The sequence below is a fragment of the Geotrypetes seraphini genome, chromosome 13 (assembly GCF_902459505.1).
Source record: "Geotrypetes seraphini chromosome 13, aGeoSer1.1, whole genome shotgun sequence".
In the NCBI taxonomy this organism is placed as follows: Eukaryota; Metazoa; Chordata; class Amphibia; order Gymnophiona; family Dermophiidae; genus Geotrypetes; species Geotrypetes seraphini.
The window spans coordinates 68,785,016-68,810,710 of NC_047096.1; the positions used below are offsets into that span (position 1 = coordinate 68,785,016).

Genomic DNA, 25,695 nt, shown 5'->3' on the forward strand with positions numbered 1-25,695 from the left:
GGAGTCCCGTGGGCCAGGGGGGGAACCCGCGGGATCCCCGCGGGACCCGCGGGATCCCCGCGATCCCCGTTCCCGTGCAGACCTCTACCATGGTGGAGGTTTTGCTGCTGCTATCATGACTCTCATTCTCTCTCTGTCTCCTGACCATGGCGGCCCTGGTTTGTGCAGACCTGGTGAACAGCAACAGCAAAACAGGGCTGAAGCTCCGAGACCTGATCATGGGTGGCATCACCTACCTGGATACCCGCACGGAGTTCTGGAGGCAGCAGAAGCCCATTTATGCACGAGAGAGGGATCGCAAGATCGTGCAACAGAGGTGGAGCAGGAACAAGAAGACAAAGCCATCTGATCCCACACGCTACATCCTGAAGAGCCTGGACGAAATCGACATGTGTAAGTGTATGGGCTGATATGGCTGTACAGCAACGCCTTCTCTGCTGAGCTCCCTATGAACTGCTCAGGCTCTGTAATAGGACAGCACTTCTCTGGGTGGGAAGTAGTTCTGTAGTTAGTGGAACCTGACAGCCCCAGGCTCATCTGAACTGAACTTGATCAGACCCAGCGTAGCTGGTTTTAAGAAAGGTTTGAACAATTTCTTGGAGGAAAAGTCCATTGTTATTGAGAGGGACATGGGGGAGGCCACTGCTTGCCCTGGATTGGTAGCATGGAATATTGCTACTCCTTTGGTTTTGGCCAGGTATTAGAGACCTAGATTGGCCACTGTGAGAACGGGCTACTAGACTTGATGGACCATTGGTCTGATCCAGTAAGGCTATTCTTATGTTATCAGACAGACTTTCCAATACCCAGCAGTTTGTCTGGGTTTTGGAAAACTCTGAGCTCCAGCTACATCTGGAGGGCTTCCAATAAGCATGCGCAATGTCACACGCATCCGTACATGCTGAAAGCCCTCCAAACACGGCCTGGAGATCAAGAGAAAAAGAGACATGCTTTTTTTTGGGGGGGGGGGCTTCTGGTGGAACAGGACGGGGCCATGTGCCTGAGTTTTCCCATTGGCAAATCTGGTAACCCTAACCACAGCAATGTTAACCACTGTTACCACATCTTCTGGCAACTTGTTCCACAGCTTAACTATTCTCTGAGTGAAAAAATATTTTCTCCTATTGGTTTTAAAAGTATTTCCCTGTAAATTCATCAAGTGTCCCCTAGTCTTTGTAATTTTCGATGGAGTAAAAAATCGATCCACTTGTAGCCGGTCTACACCACTCAGGATTTTGTAGACTTCAATCATATCTTCCCTCAGCCATCTCTTTTCCAAGCTGAAAATGCCTAACCTTTTTAGTCTTTCCTTATATGAGAGGAGTTCCACATATGTGTTTCCCAGTCCAGGCTGAATCAGTTCTGGTTTCACTCCATTGTACAATGGGATCCTGCATTGTTAGGGACACCAGAATTATGTCTTTATATTTGCAATGGGTAAAGCAAGGACCAGCTCAAACCACACAGGAAAAACTGAGGACCCTATGTTTGGTCCTCAAAATGGATGCAGAGGCTTCTGTGCATACTCAGCCATCTGCCCGCACTGCCAGGGCCCTCTTTGACCTCTCGCTTTGTGTCATTTTGCAGTGCTGACCCATGGCAACCCTGAAGGAAGCTGCAAGAAGGCCCAACATGTGCTGAAGCGGGTGGAGCAGTGGACAGATGAGGATGTGCCCAACCGGCATGAGCTGATCGGGAACCTGTACAGCTGCATTGGAAATGCTCAGATCGAAATGGGGCAGATGGAGGCAGCCCTGCAGAGCCAGAAGAAAGACCTCGAGATTTCAGAGAAATAGTGAGTACGTCCCCTTGGTTTGTATGTTTACTTGGGGGGGGAGGGGGGAGAGGGCATCATTGGCACTACACTCACTCCGTCTATACACACACACAGATGTACAGTGTTGAACTGAGTCTCAAAAGGAGGGAACACAGGTTCATTGACACCAAATGAGCAACAGAAAGGATGAAGGAGCAAGGCTGACCTCATTCTGGGACTGGGTGGAGGAACAGAGTTTATCTCCTCTAGAACTAGAAAATGCAAGGAGTTGTCACAGGGGTACAGAGCCTGCCGCCTCACGGACTCTAGGGTTCAGGGAACGGGCACACAGATACAGTCTGTCACCTCTAGGATTGGAAGGCTTGGGGTATAGGTGCAGGAATACAGAATCTGTCACCTCTAGGGATAAATGCAGGGATACAGGGGGACAGAGATTACTGCTGTGTGATTGTTTTTCATGAACTGATATAAGAATTACACAGAATGTAATGCATATGAACAGTGGCATAGTGAGGGTAGGAAATGCACGGGCAGTGGCGCCCTCCTCTCCACCCCCCACTCCTTTCACGCCTCTCTGCTCCACTGCCCTCCTATATCACACTTGCACCCTCCCTTCCCCTCAGTACCTCTTTAAATCTTCACCAGCGCGACCAGTTTCTCTGGTCTGCTCTCGTGCCAGCATTGGCTTTCCCTCAGATGTCACTTCCTGGCCCCATGACCTGGAAGTGATTTCTGATGGGGGGACAGGCCAGCGAAAGCAGCAAGCCAGAGAAGTTGTTCACACTGGTGAAAAGTTAAAGAAGTATGGGGTCGGGGAAGGGAGGGCATGAGCATGGCATGGGGGGGAGGCAAATAGGTGCCGTGCCCCCACCAAGATGGCGCCCAGGGTGGTCTACTTCTTCACGCTTCTTACTACACTACTGCATATGAATATTGGAAAGTGCAAACATCCTCTCTGGAATACCTCAGGAGGGCCCCTGTGTGATTCTGTGGCACTGTGGTAGAATTTCATCTCTTTGATTGATTTGATTTAATTCATTTGATATACCGCTCAACACCAAAGTGGTTTGCAATAAATTATACTCAATTATACAAAACAAGTTATAAAATAGCCACAGTAAAAATATACTTGCTGTACATTGTCTTGGGTGAATCTTCATAAAGGAGGTTAATAAATCCCAATAAGTAAATAATGTTTGGCTATATCAGTTATAACTTTCAGGCCTGCTATTTAAAATGGTACCCCCTCCACTCCCAGCAGATATTTAGTGCTGATGTCCAAACATGGCCTGACATTGAATATCCAGATCTAATTTGGCCAGTAGCAGTGAGCACTTTAAAAAAGCACTCACTGCTGCTTGCTGAATAGCGAGGGTGAGAGGCGCCTGGGGTGGTGGTGCCCCTCCCCCCGCCCCCTTCTCTGCCCCCACCTCCACACGTTCTTTCCCCACCCTCTCCTGCCGTGCTTACGCCGCTTCCCTTCCCCCGTAGCTCTATAATGTTCCTGGCGTGAGCAGCAGCCCCTCAAGCTGCTGTCAGCTCTTTCTCTGATGTCACTTCCTGGGCACAAGGAATGTTATAGAGGAAAGGGAAGCAGTGTGGGGGGGGGGGGGAAGAGCAGGGGAGTGGAGAGGAGGACAGGTGTCTGCACCCTCACCAAGATGGCACCTGAGGCAGATCACTCTGCCCCCTTACTACACCACTGAGCAGCTGGTTTATGTTTGAGTACAACAGAAGAGCATTGTTAACTATTAAAACCTACCTGCCTCTGGTGGCTAATAACCACAGGGACTGGCTGGGCTCCTACATTTCACCAAAGAAATGGCCAAAGAAACCAAGGCAGGATTTTCTTCTACACAATGTAAATACAGTCAAACCTCGGTTTGCAAGTAACGCAGTTACATTTTCGCAAATCATAACTCATAAACCGAGTATCGACTCGATTTTGTGAGTCCCCCCGCCAACGAACCAGCATCGCCCCCCCTTGTGAACCGGCATCCCCTGCCCGCCCAAACTGAAGCCTTACCCCATATCTGGCACCGGCACGCAGCACCAACCGACAGTAATAGTAACACAGTAAATGATTTTAGATAAAGACATATGGTCCATCTAGTCTGCCCAACAATGTGGCCAGAGCCAGAGCCACCACTCTGTTTCTACTATGCCAACCATATAGGCAGCCAAACTAATGGGGTCTTGATTATAACTACACATCATGCCCAAGAATTGCTGACAGTATTCAACTTTAAGACAAGATGTCTTTGACTCCCCCGAACTTCACAGCACCCTCACGCACAGCATGTGACAGCGATGCCCTAAATATATTTTTCTATCAAAGGATAATCTGAGAGATATACCTCATTCCCAACCATTCCCCATGAATGGTGACACAGAAAGGTCTAGAAAAATAGCCAGCTGAACCTCTGTCATAAAATGTGTGTTTATATTTATTATGTTCAAATCTTTTTATTGGCCAGAGAACAGTCCCAACAACAACACCCAAAAAAAGGTGAAACTACCTTCAGAACTGGAATAAAACTTGTACTTTATTGCATAAATTCTGAACAAGACATGTGACCCAACACTGACAGGGTTTCGGCTCTTGCCTGCCTCAGGGGTCTAAAATGAACATAAAAATATATAACAGAACATCTTGTATACATATAAACAGACAAAATTATGAAAAGACGTTTACATCATCTCAGATGTCTCGGTCACCATCAAACAAAGACTGATCACTGCCATTGTGTTCCCAATCACGACATATGACTGTGAGACATGGTCACTCATGAAAGCAGATAGAAGAAAAATTGATGCCTTCGAGCTGTTGCCCTGGAGAATCCCAACAAAGATGTTCTTCATCTTATAAACCCAGAGTTGTCCCTGGAAGACAAGATTACCAGACAGAAATTGTCCTATTTTAGACATGTGATGAGGGTAAATTCACTAGAAAAAGAAGGTACTACTTGGAATGGTCAGTTGTAAAAGGAAGCAGGGAAGACCAAAAGGCCTGTTGGCTGGATACCATCAAGAATGACACAGGAATGAACATCAAGCAATTGAAAGAAGCCATGGAAAACAAGGAAGCATGGGAAAGAAGAGTCGGACATGACTGAATGGATGTAGTAGTAGTGGTATACCACTGGGCTTTCTCAGAACAAAGTGGTTTAAAATAAAATATTATATAATTTATAAAGGGAAATTAAAGGAACTCCAGATAAAATTGAAAAGATCTAACACAATCAGACAAGAACTTACACATATCAATATTTTGCTATTTATTTATTTTAAAAAGTTCTATTCTGCCTATAACCTAAGTGAAATACAATATTCACATACATAAATCCAATTAATACAACATAGTAACATAGTAGATGACGGCAGATAAAGACCTGAATGGTCCATCCAGTCTGCCCAACCAGATTCAATTTAAATTTTTTTTTAATTTTTTCTTCTTAGCTATTTCTGGGCAAAAATCCAAAGCTCTACCCGGTACTGTGCTTGGGTTACTACTGCCAAAATCTCCGTTAAAACCTACTCCAGCCCATCTACACCCTACCAGCCATTGAAGCCCTCCCCAGCCCATCCTCCACCAAACGGCCCTACACAGACACAGACCGTGCAAGTCTGCCCAGTACTGGCCTTAGTTCAATATTTAATATTATTTTCTGATTCTAGATCCTCTATGTTTATCCCACGCTTCTTTGAACTCAGTCACAGTTTTCCTCTCCACCACCTCTCTCGGGAGCGCATTCCAGGCATCCACCACCCTCTCCGTAAAGTAGAATTTCCTAACATTGCCCCTGAATCTACCATCCCTCAACCTCAAATTATGTCCTCTGGTTTTACCATTTTGGTTTTACATCACAGATGTACAGCCCTTTACAGATAATCAATCATGCTGGATAGGAAAAAGAAAGATCCACCAATCTAAAGGAATGAACATAAGAACATAAGAAACGCCTTCACCGGATCAGACCTAGGTCCATCTAGTCCGGCGATCAGCACACGCGGAGGCCCAGTTAGGTGCTCCTTGTTGGAGACCCGGATTTCCCGTATCCCCCGATATGATTTGCAAGAAGGTGTGCATCCAACTTGCGCTTGAAACCCTGAACACTAGTCTCTGCCACAAGCTCCTCCGGGAGAGCATTCCAAGCGCTCACCACTCGCTGTGTGAAACAGAACTTCCTGACATTTGTCCTGAACCTGCTGCCACCCAGTTTCAGGCTATGACCTCTTGTCCGTGTCACATCTGAAATGCTCTAACAAATAAATGAGTTTTCAAATATTTTCAAAAGACTTCAAATTTTGACATTCCATAACCGTGGTCCAGCTGCTATAGTTCTTTTATAGTGTATCTCATGTACATTTTTAACCTCATTGTTGATTGTGAACGCAAAGAGCGAAATGGTAAATACTTCCTTAGAACTTGCATTAGAACTTGATATAGTTGTGTGTATGGTTTGATTTCTTATTTGTATCTGAAATTTTATGTATGTTTGTGTATACTGTAAGCTGCCTATTGGTAGGTGTACAGTGTTCCCCCCCATGAATTCGCGATTTGCGAATCGCGAACTCACTAATTCTCCATATTCTCCGACCGCCTCTTCCTATACTAAATTCAGGCTACACCAATCAGGAGCTGCGTGTCAAAGCAGTTCCTGATTGGTGTAGCCTGACTTTAGTAACAGGAAGAGGTGGTTGGAACATACCACGAACGATTTTGCACCTGCCGACGCCCCAGTTGCCCTCTCCTGCCTCAAGCAATTTTGCACACGCCAGCACCCCAGCTGCCTTAAGAGCATAAGAATTGCCGCTGCTGGGTCAGACCAGTGGTCCATCGTGCTCAGATGTCCGCTCACGCAGCGGCCCTTAGGTCTAAGACCAGTGCCCTAACCAAGACTATCCTTACTTGCGTACGTTCTGGTTCAGCAGGAACTTGTCTAACTTTGTCTTGAGGAATCCCTGGAGGGTGTTTTCCCCTATAACAGCCTCCAGAAGAGCAGTCCAGTTTTCTACCACTCTTGGTGAAGAAGAACTTCCTTACGTTTGTACGGAATCTATCCCCTTTTTATCTTTAGAGAGGGCCCTCTCGTTCTCACTACCTTGGAGAGGATGAACAACCTGCCTTTTAACTATATTTGCGGTTTTTCAAAATTTGCCCGTGAATTTTGGGGGAGTACTGTACATTTCTTTTTAAATAAGATAAGTTACTATGGTAACATGGGACAAAAGGCTTACTAAATTATACTGGGCCAAAAAAGACGATCTGTGAATCTTTGAAGCCAAACAGCCCTGTAAACCAGGAATTTTTTTCCCCAACAGTCACCTGCTGGAGGCCAAATCACGAGCAATGGACAACATTGGCCGGGTCTACGCTAGAATCGGGGAATTTCAGCAAGCCATTGATGTGTAAGTAGACAGATACATTGAGGGGCATTTTCGATGGGACATCTAAGTCTGACTTTGGACATTTTGAGAAAAACGTCCAAAATTTGGGTGGAGAAAATGCTCATTTTTAAACCCGCAAGCCATCTTTTTTTTTTTTTTTTTTTTTTTTTAATGGCCCAGCTAGCCATTTTGCCAACTAGATGTCTAATTTTTTTATTATTTTTTTTTGTCATTATCGAACACCCCCTTCCCCCAAATAAATGCCCTATTCTTTTATGGTTGTAACACTGTATTAGTGCGGTTCTAAGGAATCCAACCCCGCTTGTTATAATAAGCATATTGGAGACTCTGTAGTATTATTTCTGTACTGATTTATTGTTCTTTTTCAATAAAATAGACTTGACATAAAATGTCTTTTTATCAATGTATCATTGCTGAGTGTGAAAACATAAAAGTCATAGCTATTTTAAGAAAAAACGGAGCTTTATGTAATCAGTGGATTTGAGGAATCCCAGGATGGGCTTTAAAAATTCATGGGAAAAACTTCAATTCACACAGTTTTTCCAACTATAGATTTTTCTGGACAATCCTACTAGATGTTTTGTAAAATGTTTTATTTTCACTGTTAAAAACTCAAGTGCTAAGCCCACCCTAATCCCGCCCAAAACATGCCCCCTTAAGATTTAGATGCACTGGAGACAAAACGACAAGACATCTAGAAACTCAGTTTTGAAAATGCCCACTTGGACGTTTTGATTCGTAAGACATCCAGTGCTGGAGTATGCCATCTTTTGGACTTCTGTCTTTTTTGAAAATGAATCCCATTGTGGCATAATAGCAGACAGTAGATACAGACCAGCATGGTCCATCTCGTGTCTGCTTGGTGAGGAACCAACCTGCTGCTCGTGCCAGCCTCGTTATCCCTTTGACATCACTTCCTGGTCTCACGATCCGGAAGTGACATCAGAGAGCTGAGTCTGGCATGAGCAGCAGGTTGGAGATGCTGCTCTTGCCAGCAAAGAGCTAGAGATACTGGGGGTGGGTAGGGAAGGCGCATGTGCTCAGTGGGGGAGGGGTGGGAAGAAGCAGGAATGCAGAAAGAAGGAGAGGTACTGGTGCCCCCTGCAAAGACTGTGCCCTGGGCAGTCCGCACCCCCTTGCCCCCCTTGCTACACTACTGACAACGTCTGCTTTTGTTTAGGATTGTACTTTCTGCTCCATGCAAGTTACACCCATCTATGTCTCTTTTAAAATATGAAAGTTATTTGGTTGCTTGATCTCATCCTCTTGCTGCATAGAGCAGTGTTCTTCATCCTTTTTACACCTGTGGACCGGCAGAAAAAAAAAGAATTATTTTGTGGACCGGCAAACTACTAGGACTAAAATTTAAAAACCCCGTTTCCGCCCCATCTCCGCGAGCTCGGTCCCCACAAATCATCTGATCCCATCCACACAAGCCTCAGTTATGATTTTATATTGAATGTATTTTATATAAAGTATAAAAAGAAACAATATTCTGTACAATTGTCATTTTATAAATACAAATAATTCAGAGCAAGGATCAACAAAACCCCTGTCTCCCCTCCCCTTCACATATATCCCCTCTACTATCAAGAAAACTGAACAAGCCAAATTATTACAGAATGCTACACAGAAATATCATGCTAACAGAATACTGCAGTCACACATGACAGGAATAGTTTTAGGGGAGTGCAACTAGGGCAACTGCCCCCTGGTCAGAGAGTGCCCTAAGCCAGCTGGAAGCTAAAGAAGCACTGCCTGGGTTTTGCAATCCCCAGTTATGTCTAACACCAGCTCTAGCAGGATATATATTTCAAATCTGATATTCTAATCACAAAATAGAAATAAAATTATTTTTTACCTTTTGTCGTCTCTGGTTTCTGCTTTCAATCTTCTTTTCACTCTCTTCCTTCCAGTGTCTGCCCTCTCTATCTCTTCAATCCAGCATCTACCCCTTCCATCCACTGTCTGTCCTCTCCCCCTTCCATATGTTATCTGTCTTTTTATGCCCCTCTCCCCTTTCCATCCAGCTTGTGCCCCCTCTTTCCTTTTTACATGATTCATTCCAGCTTCACTGCTCTCTTCATTTTTATCTCTCCTACACCAGATCTATCATCGTTGTCTCTCTCTGCTTATTTTTCTGCTGACCCCTTCCTATCATCAATCTCTCTACTTTCTCATGCCTGTGTTTCCCCTTCCCCTCCTCTAATCTCTCTGCCAGCTGTTTCCTTCCTTTTTTCATTCTCCCTTCCCTCCTCCTCCTCTCCAGCAGTAACTCTCTTCCCTTCCTCCCCTCCCAGCAGCATCTCTCCTTCTCCCTCTCCAGTAGCAGCTGTCCCTTTTTTTCCCTTGCCCAGCAACTTCCCAGACTCCTTTTCCTCCTCCCCTCCCAGCAGCATCTCTCCTTCTTCCTTTCCCTCCTCACCTCCCAGCAGCATCTCTCCTTCTCCCTCTCCAGTAGCAGCTGTCCCTTTTTTTCCCTTGCCCAGCAGCTTCCCAGACTCCTTTCCCTCCTCCCCTCCCAGCAGCATCTTTCCTTCTCCCTCTCCAGTAGCAGCTGTCCCTGTTTCCCCTTGCCCAGCAGCTTCCCAGACTCCAATAGTGGCTTTCTCCCCTCCCAGCAGCTCTCCTTACTTCCCAGCGCAGTGATTCAGGAAGGCAGTCTCGGGTCCTTTGTTGGGTCGTGCCGCCTCTGAGGAAAGAGGAAGTTGCATCAGAGGCAGCCGCGACTCAGCAAAAGCCCCGAGGCTGCCTTCGTGAATCGCTGCGCTGGGAAGTAAAGGAGAGCTGCAGAGAGGGGAGAAAGCCACTGTCGGAGGCTCCCCAAGATCTCTCCGGCCCAGTGCAGACTTCAACTGTTGATCTTGCCGGCCCTGCGCAGACCGGCAGGAAATTGAAGGGAGTCAATCTTGCCGGCCCTGTGTGGACCGGCAAAAATTCCTGCGGACCGGCACCGGTCCACGGACCAGCGGTTGAAGAACTGTGGTATAGAGATTCTCTTTGCTTATCCCACGCCTTTTTGAAACTTGACACTGTTTTTGTCCTCATCACCTCCCATGGAAGAACATGCAGGCATCCAGCACCCTTTTCCTGAAAAGGTATTTTCTGATGTTGCTCTTAAGCTTACCTCCTGCAGTTTCATTTAATGACCTTTAGTTCTACATCTTCTCCAGCTTTGAAAAGGATTTGTTGTTTAGTGGCGTAGTTAGGGAGGAGAGTGGTCCACCCCAGGTGCAGTCATCTTAAGGGCATAGTCTTCCTAAGGGTGCGGCGCCCTCTCTCTTCCCCCCCTGCTCCTCTCCTTGCCACACGCGTGTCCCTTGCCTTCCCCCCCGTACCTGCGTGAGGTTGCTGCCCACATCCAGCATCGACACTCTCTCTGATGTCACTTCCAGGACCTGCACACTGATGTGGGCAGGCTGCTCACGCCAGAGAAGTTCAAAAGATATGGGGAAAGGGGGACGCAAGTGTGGTGAAGGTGGGGGAGGTGCGCCAATGCCCTGGGCGCTGCTCACCCTTACTACGCCACTGTTGTTGCTCAGTAAAACCTTCCAAGTACGTACACTTCTATATCATATCACCCCTGTCTCGCCTCCCTTCTCTAAGTTATACAAATTTTGATCTTCAAGTTTTTTTTCATGTGTCTTGTGGCACACATCCCATATCGTTCTTTTGTTACCTTCCTCTGAACCAGTTCAAGTTTTTGCATATCCTTAGCAAAATATGACCTCCAAAAATGAACACAGTACTTCAATTGAGGCTGCTGGTTATACCTCTCTCTCTGGAACCTTCTGGCTTTGGCCACCATCTTATCACATTGTTTCACTACTTTGAGATCCTCAGACTTACACCCTGAAATCCTCTCTTGGTCCTTGCACATCAGCCTCTCTCCTATTATCATATACAGTATAGTCACTTTGGATTTCTGCACCCAAAACAAATCACTTTGTATTTCAGAGTAACTGACAAATTATAGTCCATGCTTTTAATTTTTGTACTTCACTTCACATGTTGTCTACTCCCTCTGGAGTGTCTACTGTGTTGCAAACTTTCCTCTTAACCCTTAAGTAGTATAACTCAGAAAGACATTGAACAGAATTAGTACCAGGACCGATCCCTGTGGCACACTTCCACTCACATTTCTTTCTTCTGAGTGAATTCCATTTAGCACTGCCCTCTGTCATCTGTCAGTCAACCAATGTCTGATCCAGTTCACCATCTTAGGACTCACCTTCAGGGCACTCAGTTTACTTATAAGCCTCCCAGTGGAGTAGTAAGGGGGAGGGAGGCAGTCTGCCCCGGGCACAGTCTTGGTAGGGGCACTGGCACCCATCCTCCTCTCTGCACTCCTCACTCCCTTCCTGATCCCTCTGCCACACACGAGTGCCCCTTCCCTCGTACCTCTTTCATTTTCTCTGTTTGAATAGCATTATGAACTTGCTGTTCGCGTCGGTGTTGCCTCTCTCTGACACCACTTTCAGGCTCTGCATTAGCGGTCACCAATATCCAGGGGGCTGCAATTTACCTGGATACAGGTTCAGGAGAAGTTCCACAGGATGAAAATTCCTCTCCTATGCAAAAGAGAAGACTTTCCATCCTGGTGGATGTTAGAATAAATTGGACACAAAACGTTGTGTGCTATAATGAGCAGAATATTTGAGTTTATTTAAGAGATGTCAAGTAAAAATAATATAACAGAATTCCTTTGTATCCAGGGGAGGAGAAAAGGACCATTTAAAATTCTCCTGCAAATGTCCTTCCAAAGAAAAGTTATGAAATACTAAACATTTATACTTTCCCTGGCATCATTCTATAGAAATTAGCATACAATGGGCTAGCCAGTAACGTAACCAAGCTTTCCAAAAACATCTTCTTTGCACACACTTCCTGTGCCTAGTATATTTACAAAAACATATATTTTTTATTGTAATTATTCAATTAATCTCTTGTATCCTGGAACAAAAGTAAAATACAATGTAAAGCTTGGCAAAATCATTTGCGCATTAAGCCCAGTAGGTGACAGTGTTTCACTTTTTTCTTCTTATAACCTCTGTATACCTTTGGGAACATAAATTGTTTCTGTACAGGCCTGCTTCCTGCTTCTTCTTGGAAACTTATATTTTGCCTTTCCATATATCCTTTCCATACATCCTCTGTAGCTGTAAATGAAAAATGGATTTTCATGATTTCACCCTTCCTTCTCTTAACACAAGCTTGAGTGTAGATTTAAAGTATTGTATATTAAAAATATTAATCTTTAATTACAATGTCATGCGTTTTTACTGAAACTTTCATTTTAATTTCAACTTTAATATATTTTCACTTGGTTTTGATTTATTCACGAAACCTAGTATTGTTTTAATCCAGCAACTAAGTTTTCATATCACCTGTAACACCTGGAAATTCCAGAATTTCTCAACATATTCCCCTCGTGAAACAAACAGTCTGTTTCACATACTCTAGCTAAGATGGCATGTCATATAGAGGTTTTGAGGCATGATAATATGTTGGTGTGACAACTTGAGTTCTTCTTCCTAGTAGCTCAGGCATGCTGTTGCTCTTAAAGCTGATAGAAATAATTATAAGTAAACAAAGACAATATGCATTGAATCAAAACAAAGTAGTATAAGAATGCTAATTGTAAATCTTGGCTAGCCTAATAATGAGAGCAGGACCCTATTCATGAGACAGTACAAAAAAGATTCTACTACTTTCTCATGTAACTACAATCATAATCATTCATGTTAAGATCTATCAAGGTTAGAAAATGTAGCTGGCAATGAAAGGCTTCACAATGAGGACATCAAATCACGACGTCTTGCTGCGACATCAGTGGACTTTCAGAGTAAGGGAACAGAAGTAGAACCGGATACTAGGGGTTGAAAAAGCATAATATTTGTGGGGGGTGATCATTTACCTAACTAGAGGTAGGCAGCAAGACAGTACTAAAAATACAAGGACAATAATAAGATATCGGAAAGGAACTCCTAAAGAACTGAGCCATGGATCGATGACTGGATCTACTCCTCCTTCACCATACATCTTTTGTGACAAGTCACATAGTTGCTGAATTACATAGGTCAGATTTCCATGGCTGCCTGTAACCGATGGGGATATATGTACAGCAAAATGAACCACCTTCAGAAGCCAAAAGGTGATCTAAAGCTAACCTATTCCTTTGAGCAGGTTCTGTAGATATAGCATCAAGACCTGCAGTAGTACGGTTAACAAATTGCTTAAATTCATATCAAATTTTTTATATCTACTTAGCATTTGCAGCAGCCTTCACTCCTGGTCTAAAGAAAGAAGCAAACCAGATCTTAATGCGGGAAAATAAATTAAATTCATCAGGGACATTAGTATCTACAAAATAATTATGATGCTTGTTTAACACGTGAGTGTGCATGAGAAGAAAAGACAGGATGAGATGAAAAAGAAAAATGAGAATATGAAGCTATAAACAATGGTGCATACAAAGAGACAAGAGAGCAACATCCTGATCAACCCCTAGGCAAGGTCTAAAATATAGACGTACCACATTTCCAAAACACATCCATTATGCCCAGTGTTCCTGGTCTAATATGAGTAGCATAAACAGTAAATTGACATTGGCCATTGGAACCCAAATTCTGACCGGTGCATATGGAGGGAAAAAGCAATGATTAAGCAATTAGCATGAAATAGTGGAGAAACAGAAATGTTATGGAAAACAATAAATGAAAAGTGATGTAAATAGCAAGGGTCTGCGATCAGTGCAAATGATCTCCCCTAAGGGTGCACTCCATTTATGGTGGTTATAGACAGAATAGGAGATCTTGGATGAGATCCTAAGGAGGACAAGTTGTGGCTTCTGAATGATTATGAACTATACGGCCAGGACTAGGTCATATAAGCCCTTTGTCCAATTCGGCCTTGAAAATTGGAAGGCCGTGGATCCAACAGATACCTGAAGCATTATAACAGACTGTTCTAGAATAATGCAATACTGTGACTTGGGAGTATTGTGCATTTCCTAAACATTCTAGAAACAGGTAGAATTAACAGGAGATATCTCAATAGTTAATTTGAAACCAGCAGAATAGAATCTATGTGAACAAGCAATGCAATCTGTTTCAGGAAGGGTAAGAGTAGCATGCAAAGTCATTAAGTGATACCAGGCATTACTAGAAAAAATGGAATTGGAATCTAAAAGAGAAAAATTTACTTGCTGAGCATGGAGGGAGTAATTAGTATCTTCATAGTTAGGGAAAGAACCAGATGCTAATGTTGTTGTACCTGTACAACCTGTAATAATTTCATAAAGTAAGTAAATGATAGCAAATTATGTTCCCAACAGTAACATGCACTTACTGTGTCTCTCAAGTATCTTTGGAGAGTTCTATAACATGATCTGTAAAGGGAGCTGGACGTAAATTTTGTTGATGTATCCACTTAGAATGTCCATTTATTTGAGCAGCAGTGGGACTCACTTGGGTAATAATGTGTGGGCCTGTAATTACTGGTGCAGTCCAATTAGCTCTTGTGAAATTGCAAATGTACACCTTGTCTCCAACACTGTATACAGGCACAGGCTCCAAGATAGGGATGACCTGTCTGCTTGCTTGTTCTTCCTGTATGATCTTTACAGCCTTCTGGAGGCCACACCAGAAGTCTACACTGCTGTTATTCCTGGACTTGAAGCAGTCAAGCAAATCCACTATGACCTCTCGCCACAAGAGCCCCTTCACCAAACCAGGAGCAGCTGCGATGCACAAGGGCGTTGCCAATTCAGCTCCTACCCTACTAATCTCTGGAGTGAATTACTGTACCCAATATGGCTAGTAAATTCAACTCCCAGAAGGAAACAAACTCTCCTCTACACATCGGCGGTCACCAGTAACCAGGGGGCTGCTATTTAGCTGGATACAGGTTCAAGAAATACACATTTTTAATGAAAAAGTCCATATTATTGGAGCTGCTTGATATTTTAAACACTAAGTTAAGATCAAGTGTAGTATCTGTTCTTATCAGTTTAATATATTTTTTAATGTAATTATATACCTCTTATATCCTGGGACAAAAGTAAAATACAATGTAAAGCTTGGCAAAATCACTTACGCATTAAGCCCAGTAGGTGACAGTGTTTCACTTTTTTCTCCTTATAACCTCTGAATAACTCTTATACCTTTTGACCTTTGGGAATATAAATTATTTCTGTACAGGCCTGCTTCCTGCTTCTTCTTAGAAACTTATATCTCACCTTTCCATACATCTTTTACGTATATTCTCTGCAGCTGTAAATGAACAATGGATTCTCATGATTTCACCCTTTCTGTACGAACCACAAAAACAACCTCTAAAATCTCTTTACACAAGCTTGAGTGTAGATTTAAAGTATATTAAAAATAATAATCTTTAATTACAATGTCTTATGTACTTTCACTTAAAACTCTCATTTTAATTCCCAACTTTAATATATTTTCACTTGGTTTTTGATTTATTCACAAAGCCTAGCAATGTTTTAACCAGCAACTCATCTTTCCTATCACCTGTCATACCTGGAAATTCCAGAATTTCTCAACACATGCAAAACAATACTAGAGAAATAGAAATGGAGGTAAAAGAATTCAGAGATGTGCAAATTATGCATTTCCAAAGCCCAATATTATAAATTCAGAATAATAAAATACTTTTTTCTACCTTTGTGGTCTGAGCATTTTATTTTTCCATTCACTTTAGTCCCAGTGTCTCTTTTCTCTGTTTCTTTCCTGTCTATTTGACATTTCTTCTCTCTCAATGTCCACCATCTATCTTCCCTTTGTGCCCCTATTTGTCTTATCCAGCTTCTTATCCCTTTTCTTTCCCCATATTCAGCATCTGCCCTCTGGACCCCTACCCATCTCTCTGTCTTCAGTATTGCTACTCAGTGTCCCCATCCCTTCTCCATCCAGCATCTCCCCTCTGTGCCCTTGCCCCATGCTCCCTTCATTCCCAGCATATCTATCTATTTATCTCTCTCTCTCTCTGTCTAGCAGCACTACTTTCTCTCCTCCCCCCAATAGTACCTCTCCTGCTCCATGCCCCCAGGTCCAGTAGCACTTCTCCTTCTCCAAGTCTGGCAGCAACCCTCCCTATAGCTCCCACCTTGGTCCAACAGCACCTCTCCCTCTCCATCCTTCCAGGCCTGCAGCACCTCTCCCTCTCTTCCCCAAAGGTCCAGAAGCACCTGTCCCGTTCACCTCCCCCCACCCATATCCAGCAGTACCTCTCAATCTCCTGTCCCCAGTCTAGCAGCACTTCTCCCTCTCCTACTCTCACCCCCCAAGTCCAGCAGCACCCCTCCCTCTCCTACTCCTAAAGCAATCCTCCCTATCGCCCCCACACCAGTCCATCAGCACCTCTCCATCCTCCCAGGCCCAGCAGCACGTCTCCCTTCCCTGCTCCCAGTCAAGCAGCACCTCTCCCTTTCTTCCCACCACCAGTCCTGCAGCCTCTCTTTCCTATCTACCCCCACATGTTCAGAAGCACCTCTCCTGCTCATTTCTCCCCACACAGGTCCAGGAGCACCCCTCAGGTCCAGCACACCTCTCCCTTTCTCTCTCCCTGCAATTTGTTCTAATTTACGTGACTTGTTACCAGTATGACTTGTTACCAGTTCTTCATACAAGCAACCTTGAGGCCTTTGGTAGGCCATACCCCCATCTCTTTGATGCAACTTCCTGTTTCCTCAGAGGCAGGGCGTAGCCTAGTGAAGGCCCTGAGGCTGTATGAAACATAGGGTTGCAGGTACATTAGGATGAAGGCACAGGAAGAGAGAGGTGCTTCATTGGAATGAAGGAGAGGAGAAAAGGAGGAGGATGGGAGAGATGTTTATTTATTTAAATATTTTTATATACCACTTATAGCCTAAGTGGTTTTACATTCAGGTACTCAAGCATTTTTCCCTTTTTGTCCCAGTGGGCTCACACTCTATCTAATGTACCTGGGGCAATGGGGAATTAAGTAACTTGCCCAGGGTCACAAAGAGCAGCATAGGATTTGAACCCACAACCTCAGGGTGCTGAGGCAGTAGCTCTAACCACTGTGCCACATACTCCCTGGGCACCACACCCCCCTGCTAATGGGTTGCCTACTCCCCTGGAGTACATGTGCTACATCTTGGGAACCATTGCTTTAGAAAACCCACCAGAACCACTCAGAGCTCTCTCAGTGTCCTTGGATATATCTCATCTGGTCCCATAGCTTTGTCGCTTTTAGTTTTGCAAGTGGTTCATATACACTTTCTTCTATGAACCATGTGATATCTAATCCATTCCCACATGTGCCTACGTCAATCATTTGCGGCCCCTCTCCAGGATTTTCTTCAATGAACACCGAACAGAAGTATTTGTTTAGTATTTCCATTTTTCCTCCTCATTCTCTACACATTGTTCCTGAGAATCTTCCTCTTCAGTCCATTATACCCGAAAAAAGTCTTTGTCACCTTGCTTTGCATTATTAGCCATTTCTTCTTCTGCTTATGCTGTTGCCATCCTGATTTCTTTCTTTGGCGTTTTCTGTTTTGCCTGATATTCTTTTCTGAGTTGTTTTTATGATCTTCTGTATTTTGTGAACACTCCTTTATTTTTATAGTCACTTCTTTGGAAAACCACTTGGTTTCCTTTTTATGTTTTCATTTATTTTCTTTATGTTTATTTGTATTTATATACCACTCTTCACTACAATATTAGTGTGCATCACAAAAATTGAAAAAAGGAAAGGCACGCCAATATTAAAAGTACAGAAAAAGAGAAGAACAAAAAGGTGTAATAGTTGCTGCAGGAACTATTTCCCTAAAATTGCAGATTAAATAAAATCAAATTTAAAGAATAAAACATCAACAAATAGCTATAATTTTTTTTTAAAATCAAGAAAATGCCAATCCAAAAATATGTCTTCAATACAATCCTAAATTTAGGGCTCCTTTTACAAAGGCACGCTAGTGGTTTTAGCGCGTGCTAGCCGCTACCGCCTCCTTTTAAGTAGGTGGTAATTTTTCGGCTAGTGCGCTAATCTTGTACATGCGCTAAAAATGCTAGCGTACCTTAGTAAAAGGAGCCCTTAGAGTAAGAAAGCGCATAACATAGTTCATTTGGAAGAGAGTTCCACACACTTGGAACTGAAGCCAAAAAAAGCTGAGTTACTGGTTGACGCTAGCCTGACCAAGTGAATTGAGGGTAAGGCTAAAGATTTGTTACTTTTTCAAAGCCCGTTTCACTTTAGTCCACAGTTTTTCCACTTCCCTTATCTCCTCCCACCCTGCTATCTCCTCTTTCAGGTATATGTTCAGCAACATTAACAAGATTTGACAACCAGATTGGAGGAAGAGTCAGATCACTCTGGTTGACCAAGCCAACCTGGTTCTAGACCAAAGGTGTGACAGCATATCTCATGCACATTCATTGTGAATATCCAACCTACGTATCTGAGGCTCAGGGGACTAGACCTGAAAAACACTAAGCTAACAGCCATGTATCTTTTTTGCATTTTGGGGTTTCCTATGAAGGTGGGTGATGAAGATCCCCCTAATGAAGACCAGCCTGGAGAAGACATGGCTCTTTCATGAGATCGGTCGCTGCCATCTTGAGCTTCAAAACTTGTGGGAGGCCCTGGACTATGGTGAGAAGTCCCAGGCAGCAGCAGAGGAGGCGGGCGATGTGGAGTGGCAGCTGAATGCCAGCGTGCTGGTGGCCCAGGCGGAAGGTAGTGATCTCTAAGTGTTGTTGCTCTGCTGCACCTCCTGGTCAATGCCAGGACTTATTTTTTTGGTTGGGGCATGAAGTTAACATGGGTGAATAGTAGTTAGTGCAAAGTTGACACAGCCTCCAGAGCTTTTCTCATTGGCCTGTGCTGCTGCTGGTGAATGAGTGGGCCTCACTTTAAGTGGTGGGGTCATAGCCCACCCAGACCCATCCATGGCTACACCTCTGGTCCTGGCAAGGTTGTTGTACAGTGCCTAAGAAAAAACAGAGGAGATGCCTGCCTCAGTAGATGACCAGAGTAGATATGAGAGCTAAGGATGGTGCGTCAGAAATTCCAAATGCAGGAGTCTTGGAACCTAAGATGTGCCAAACTAGGTCAGACCAGAGAGCCATCAAGCCCAGTACCATGTTTCCAACATTGACCAATCCAAGGCACAAGTACCTGGCTGAATCCCAAAAGAATAAAACAGATTGCCCCCTCAGAGATAAGTGGTGGATTTCTTCAATTCTATCTCAATAATGGTTTATGGACTTTCCCAACAGGAACTTGTCTAAACCCTTTTTTATTCTTTCCAGCTCAGTGGGAGTTGAAAAGAAATTATGCAAAAGAGGTTGAGAATGTCCATCTGTGTGCCTTGTCTGTTTTGGGACAATATAATTCTCTAGTAAGTTAGTGGAATGGGATAAAACTTGGTATAGAGGAAAATCAGTGAAAGGGGTTAGGGGTTCCAAAGATATAAGGTCATACAGAAGGGATATGGTAAAAACAAAGCAATTAGGGAATTCCTCCTGTCAAAATGCCCCACTGAACCCCCCCAAAAAAACTTCCCCAGCCCCTTTCTCACCACTTCCAAACTGTCCCAGCCTTTACCCCCCAAAAAATATATCCATAACTGCCCTACCACCCCGTAAACTGCCCCATCATCAATAACTACCTCCCTGCAAAATGACCCACCTCAAATCCTAAAACCTGGCAACTGTCCAATCATCTCACAAAATGCCCCGCCCTTAAAGTCTACCAAACAACTGCCCATCCACTATCTCCTCCTCTCCCAAAGAGATCTCACATGCTTGACTCATGCTATCTTAAATTCAGACACAGACTTTGTCTCCACCACCACCTATTCAACACCTACCACCCTTTCTGTAAAGAAGTATTTCCTTTGTAACATAGCATAGTAGATGATGGCAGATAAAGACCCAAAAGGTCCATTCAGTCTGCCCAACCTGATTCAATTTAAATTTTTTTATTTTTTCTTCTTAGCTATTTCTGGGCAAGAATCCAAAGCTCTACCCAGTACTGTGCTTGGGTTCCAATTTCCGAAATCTCCATCAAAACTCACTCCAGCCCATCTACAGCCATTGAAACCCTCCCCAGCCCATCCTCAACCAAAAGGCCATATACAGACACATACCGTGCAAGTCTGCCCAGTACTGGCCTTAGTTCAATATTTACTATTATTTTCTGATTCTAGATCTTCTGTGTTCATCCCACGCTTCTTTGAATTCTGTCACCATTTTCCTCTCTACCACCTCTCTCGGGAGCGCATTCCAGGCATCCACCACCCTCTCCGTAAAGTAGAATTTTCTAACATTGCTCTTGAATCTACCACCCCTCAACCTCAAATTATGTCCTCTAGTTTTACCATTTTCCTTTCTTTGGAAAAGATTTTGTTCTACGTTAATACCTTTCAAGTATTTGAACATCTGAATCATATCTCCCCTGTCCCTCCTTTCCTCTAGGGTATACATATTCAGGGCTTCCAGTCTCTCCTCATATGTCTTTTGGTGCAAGCCTCCTATCATTTTCGTCGCCCTCCTCTGGACCTCCTCAAGTCTTCTTACATCCTTCACCAGATTTGTCTCCAAAACTGAACACAATACTCCAAGTGGGGCCTCACCAACGACCTGTACAGGGGCATCAACACCTTCTTTCTTCTACTGGCTACGCCTCTCTTTATACAGCCCAACATCCTTCTGGCAGCAGCCACCGCCTTGTCACACTGTTTTTTCGCCTTTAGATCTTTGGACACTATCACCCCAAGGTCCCTCTCCCCATCCATGCATATCAGCTTCTCACCTTCCAGCATATACGGTTCCTTCCAGTTATTAATCCCCAAATGCATTACTCTGCATTTCTTTGCATTGAATTTTAGTTGCCAGACATTAGACCATTCCTCTAACTTTTGCAGATCCTCTTTCTTATTTTCCACTCCCTCTTCGGTGTCTACTCTGTTACAAATCTTGGTATCATCCGCAAAAAGGCAAACTTTTCCTTCTAACCCTTCAGCAATGTCACTCACAAACATATTGAACAGGATCGGCCCCAGCACTGAACCCTGAGGGACTCCACTACTCACCTTTCCTTCCTCCGAGCGACTTCCATTAACCACCACCCTCTGGCGAATGTCCGACAGCCAGTTTCTAACCCTGTTCACCACTTTGGGTCCTAACTTCAGCCCTTCAAGTTTGTTCAAAAACCTCCTATGAGGAACCGTATCAAAGGCTTTGCTGAAATCTAAGTAAATTACATCTAGCATATGTCCTCGATCCAACTCTCCTGTCACCCAATCAAAAAGTTAAATCAGGTTCGTTTGGCACGATTTATCTTTTGTAAAGTCATGTTGCCTTGTATCTTTTGTAAAGCCATGTTGTCTTGGATCTTGTAACCCATTAGATTCAAGGAAGTACACTATCCTTTCTTTCAGCAACACTTCCATTATTTTTCCAACAACCAAAGTGAGGCTTACCGGCCTGTAGTTTCCTGCTTCATCTCTGTGACCACTTTTGTGAATAGGACCACATCCGCTCTCCTCCAATCCCCAGGAACCACTCCCATCTCCAGAGATTTGTTGAACAAGTCTTTAATAGGACCCGCCAGAACCTCTTTGAGCTCCCTCAGTATCCTGGGATGGATCCCGTCCAGTCCCATCGCTTTGTCCACCTTCAGTTTTTCAAGTTCCTCATAAACACTCTCCTCTGTGAATGGCGCAGAATTTACTCCATTTTCTCGTGTTACTTTGCCAGACAATCTCGGTCCTTCTCCAGGATTTTCTTCCGTGAGCACAGAGCAGAAGTATTTGTTATGCACATTTGCTTTTCCTCATCACTCTCCATATATCGGTTCCCAGCATCTTTTGGTATAGCAATTCCATTTTTCATCTTCCTCCTTTCACTAATATATTCAGGTTGAAACAATGAAAAGGGCTGTGCAGTGTTTTGGGTTTGGGTGCAATGAAAAGAGTTTTGCAGTGTTTTGGGTTTGGGTTTAGCTACTGGCATCCTACACTGGCCCTTAATTGGATTAGTAGACTGGACACCTCTAGGAGCCTAGAGTTTAAAAAAAAACCCCACACACAAACCAAAAAAGAAAACTTAAAGGCAATTGAAGAAAAGTGACCCAATTTTTGAAGGGAAAAGTGTAGGCCAATGGTTCTTAAACCTATCCTGGGTGGGCCCCCAGCCAGTCAGGTTTTCAAGATATCCTAATGAATATACATGAGGCAGATTTTCATGCCTGTCACCTGAATTATATGGATATCTGCCTCATGCATATTCATTAGCATCTGAATTAAATGCATATCTGCCTCATGCATATTCATTAGAGATATCTTGAAAACCCGACTGACTGGGGGTCCCCCAGAACAGGTTTAAGAACCCCTGGTTTAGGCCATTATTGGGTTAAAACTTCCACCCAAGTGCATTGTGAGGTTTATTCTCCAAGGAGTTTGTTTTCTGGTATCAGAATGCACCAGGCTAGAAAGCTAGGGCAGGGTTACAGGCTTCCTCCAGGAACCAGATTACCTGGAAACTCTAGACTTATTTTTTTTTTTCTTCTCTTACTTTCGTTTTTAAATTTCAGTTAAGCTTCAGAACTACCAGTCCGCTGTCACAAACTTTGAGAAAGCCCTCGAAAGAGCAAAACTCCTGCACAACAAGGCAGCTGAACAAGCCATAATGAACGTAAGTAACATCAGGTGGCTGGACAGAAAGGATGAGCTAGAAATAGGACTTCTTACATTGTCTAAGCTAAGCACTTCTTTAGATTGACTTCTAATTGTACTGCAAAACATTTAACAAGAACTGGATTCAGCCCTTTCTACACAGGGACTGTTACCAGGGGAAAGTGACTGATATCAGAGCTGCCCTTAATACCAAGGGTCCTCCCTTACTCAGAGGCTCCTAATCTAGCTGTGTTTATACCCCCTCCCCCAGTTAGTCACTTCCCAACTGCATCCATGCATTCCTCAGGGACCTAGCTGTACTCCCAGACATCACCCAGAAGCCCCCAAACAAATCTACTTGTGCCATTTTGAAATTAAATATTATAGTGTGTTCAGATTCTATATCCTGCTTTTCCCATTCCCAACAAGCATTCAATTCCTCCCTCCACCCTCTAATAAATCAGCCTCTAACCTAGTTACTCCCTACCTGTATTTCTATTCTAGATTTTAAAATATGGGAGGCAGTTTCATAAGAGGTATATAGCATGTGCCGTTTACATGTCTAGGCAGTGAGTCTAAGGTGGAAATTGGCATGCAGGTATTGTATGGACAAGCAGAGAGTTTGGAAAAGGTGAATGTGTACATATCTGGTTTGGGTAGTCCCTCGAAATATAGTATTCCATATCTTAGAATGCATTCCAGGACAGAGACAGGGTTTATTATTTAAGATTTATTAAACACTTTTTCATGAAGAGATTCACCCAAAGCGGTTTACAATTCATTGAATAGTAATCGGGTATTTTCCCTATCTGTCCTGTCAGGCTCACAATTTAACTGTGGTAGCTAGGGCAACAGAGAAGTGACTTGCCCAGAATCACAAGGAGCAGACTGGGATCAAACTCGCAACCTCTTCCACTTTCTGGTGCTCCCTGCAAATTAGAAATCAGCACCCCGCCTGGGTTAGTGCTACTGCATGGTACAGGAAGAAACTCTGGCAAGTCTAACAGTTTGTAGCCTCACAAGTTTTGCAAAGGAGTTCATTCCTGAACTGTGCAGTTTAAAGCTAAAGAGCTGAGCTGCAAAAACCTGGACAGGGCTGGCGGAAAAGAGACAGTAGAGCGATACTTGTGGCAGTTGCTGGTACCCTTCAAATGCCGGTTCTCCCCCCACCAGCCTTGAATGTTTTCCAGTGTATGATTATATTGTGGACGTGTTTCTGTGGGCATTTACACTTGCTTTAGTTTAGTTTATTTCTTGATAATCCTGCCTGTCAGCATTAACACTCAGCATTACATTGTATTGGCATTTCCAAAATGTCAGCAAAGTCTTATAGGATATTTATATTATATTAAACAATCTGACTCTTGGAAATGTCTACAGATAGACTGAATGGCCCCCTGCCATTGAAGAACTAAAAGACTTAAAAGATATTGGGGGAGGGGTTGGGGGAGTGAAGTTAAGAGATCCCTGAACACCTGGGGGGGAGAAGAGGAAGAGATGCTGGACTGGGGTCAGTATTCTTGTGTCCACCTACTTTTGGGCTCAAGTCTGCATAAAATTCTGTGTCTGGCTAACCACCTGACTTAAAAAAATAGTCTTGTCTTGTCTCAGCAAGGAACAAGCTCTGCCCCTTTTGTGCATTTTATTTATTCATTTGTTTAAAAAATGTGTAACCCATTCCATCTGCTATTCTGAGCAGTTTACAACAAAACATACATAAAAAAAATTGACATAATAAAATATTTGCAGAGTTCAAACGTCATATAAGACATCATTTTGCAGGCTTGTATAAAAGATTAGCAACTCTGAATTGGTTGGGCAGCCGAAGCCTTAGGGCCCCTTTTACAAAGCCGTGGTAGCGATGCTTCCGCAGTAAATGCACTGAAGTTGCAGTAAATGCACCAAAGCCTATAGGAATTGAATATTCCTATAGGCTTTGGTGCATTTACTGCAACTTTGTAAAAGAGGTCCTCGGGTTGCCAGTTGTCCTTGGCTTCTGTGTGGGGAATAAAGATTGTAGCAATATAACCGTGGAGGTCTCAACTAGTATTCTATTATTACCCTCAGGCACTGGAAGACGCTAACAGAGGAATCATTCAACAGCTAAAAGCAGATCAGGAACCATCTTTACTTGATGAACATGAGCTAGAAACAGAAGAGGAAGAGGAAGAGCAGTGTAGGTATCCACACTGGCTTGGAGGCATAAAGGACAAATGCTCAACATGTGACAGTGTGATTGGTTTAGCAACGACCAAACACACCGGTTAGGTTGTAGAATCTCACAAGACATCTCTGCTCATCACTGCTGTAAGAGGTTTTAGAAATAAGTGCTGTCATCCTAATTGGAAGGGGAAAGGGGGGAATGAGAATAATTCAACAGCAATGAGCGATGTCAAGCCTCTCTCATTAGAAGCAGGGCCAGCTAGGCAGACTAGGCTTCTACCTAGGGCAGTAGGCTTTAGGGAGAGGGGGAGAGCAGTGTTAGTACAGCTGGAAGTACAGCCCTTTAAAGTTGCTGTCAGCAGTTGGTCTTTAACCATCCGCATGTGTATGTGCTTGAGGCCTGCCATGTCCTGCCCCCTCCAACAGGATGCTGGAGGAGGCAGAGTGCAGAAGGCTTTGAATGCACACACATTCCTGCTGCAGTTTCCTTTCTCTTAATATGTTCTTACCCCTTAGCATTTTGATAAGCGTTTAATCAAATTTACAATAAACTTGGAAACTCCATTCCAGTTTTGGTTCAAGTAAGGTTGTGGCAGTGTTGTCAGGAGTGGTAGCACAGGGGAAAGGAACAAAGGAGAGATGCTGGACCTTGGGAGGGGGAGAGGAGGAGAGAGATGCG

At 43.7% G+C, this 25,695-nt stretch overlaps 1 protein-coding gene across 3 annotated transcripts in view; it reads left to right on the forward strand.

Moving 5' to 3' along the window:
• Positions 1 to 25,695, forward strand: part of TTC25 (tetratricopeptide repeat domain 25) — a 68,949-nt gene that overhangs the window by 38,002 nt on the left and 5,252 nt on the right. For all 3 annotated transcript variants that reach the window (XM_033919148.1, XM_033919151.1, XM_033919150.1), the window contains exons 7-12: positions 169 to 393; positions 1,588 to 1,795; positions 7,103 to 7,189; positions 18,714 to 18,910; positions 22,772 to 22,872; positions 24,921 to 25,029. In XM_033919148.1, coding sequence (XP_033775039.1) covers positions 169 to 393; positions 1,588 to 1,795; positions 7,103 to 7,189; positions 18,714 to 18,910; positions 22,772 to 22,872; positions 24,921 to 25,029 — 927 coding nt within the window. The remainder of the gene's footprint in view (positions 1 to 168; positions 394 to 1,587; positions 1,796 to 7,102; positions 7,190 to 18,713; positions 18,911 to 22,771; positions 22,873 to 24,920; positions 25,030 to 25,695) is intronic.